Here is a 527-nt window from a genome sequence, read left to right as displayed (position 1 = left end):
GGCTTCCTGTCGGTGCTCTTCGTGCTCATCTGGGTCCTGCACTTCCGAGAGGGGCTTGGCTGGGACGGCGGCGCGCTCGAGTTTAACTGGCACCCGGTGCTGGCTGTGACCGGCTTCGTCTTCATCCAGGGCATCGGTATGGGTACCCTCGAGTGGGGGTGGCGGGGTCACTGCGCGATGGAATCCACGAAACTAGGGAAGGTTACTCCTGTGGGCAGGGCCTGCGCAGTCAGGATCCCGAAACCCCAGCTTCGGCGAGGCCTGCCTTTGAACTTGCTTCAGTTCGGGCAGGGAGGAAGGCAGGGAGCCCAAGTCTCTGAGCAGCATCGTCAGCTGGCGTCTCGCCATCCACTCTCCTGTCCTTTCCTCCCGAGCACCGGGCACCTCGATCGGTCACTGGCTGCAGCCTGGCTGCGCTCCACTTGTTGATGTGGCGAAAGTTTCTTGGCGGAGTTTTCCGGTCTTGAATCTGACAGGGAAATGCGGGCAGAGCGTGGCCCCGAGGGAACCGTCAGTCTCCAGCGTTC

The 527-nt window shown here is 62.4% G+C and overlaps 1 protein-coding gene across 1 annotated transcript in view; it reads left to right on the top strand.

Annotated features, from left to right (window-relative positions):
* The window catches only part of LOC114617433 (cytochrome b reductase 1), a 40,546-nt gene that overhangs the window by 6,442 nt on the left and 33,577 nt on the right, over nucleotides 1-527 (top strand). Inside the window, exon 2 of the mRNA XM_028763037.1 lies at nucleotides 1-136. Coding sequence (XP_028618870.1) covers nucleotides 1-136 — 136 coding nt within the window. The remainder of the gene's footprint in view (nucleotides 137-527) is intronic.

The sequence above is a fragment of the Grammomys surdaster genome, unplaced genomic scaffold (assembly GCF_004785775.1).
Source record: "Grammomys surdaster isolate TR1022 unplaced genomic scaffold, NIH_TR_1.0 136, whole genome shotgun sequence".
Lineage (NCBI taxonomy): Eukaryota > Metazoa > Chordata > Mammalia > Rodentia > Muridae > Grammomys > Grammomys surdaster.
This window is presented reverse-complemented; position numbering and strand designations above follow the sequence as displayed.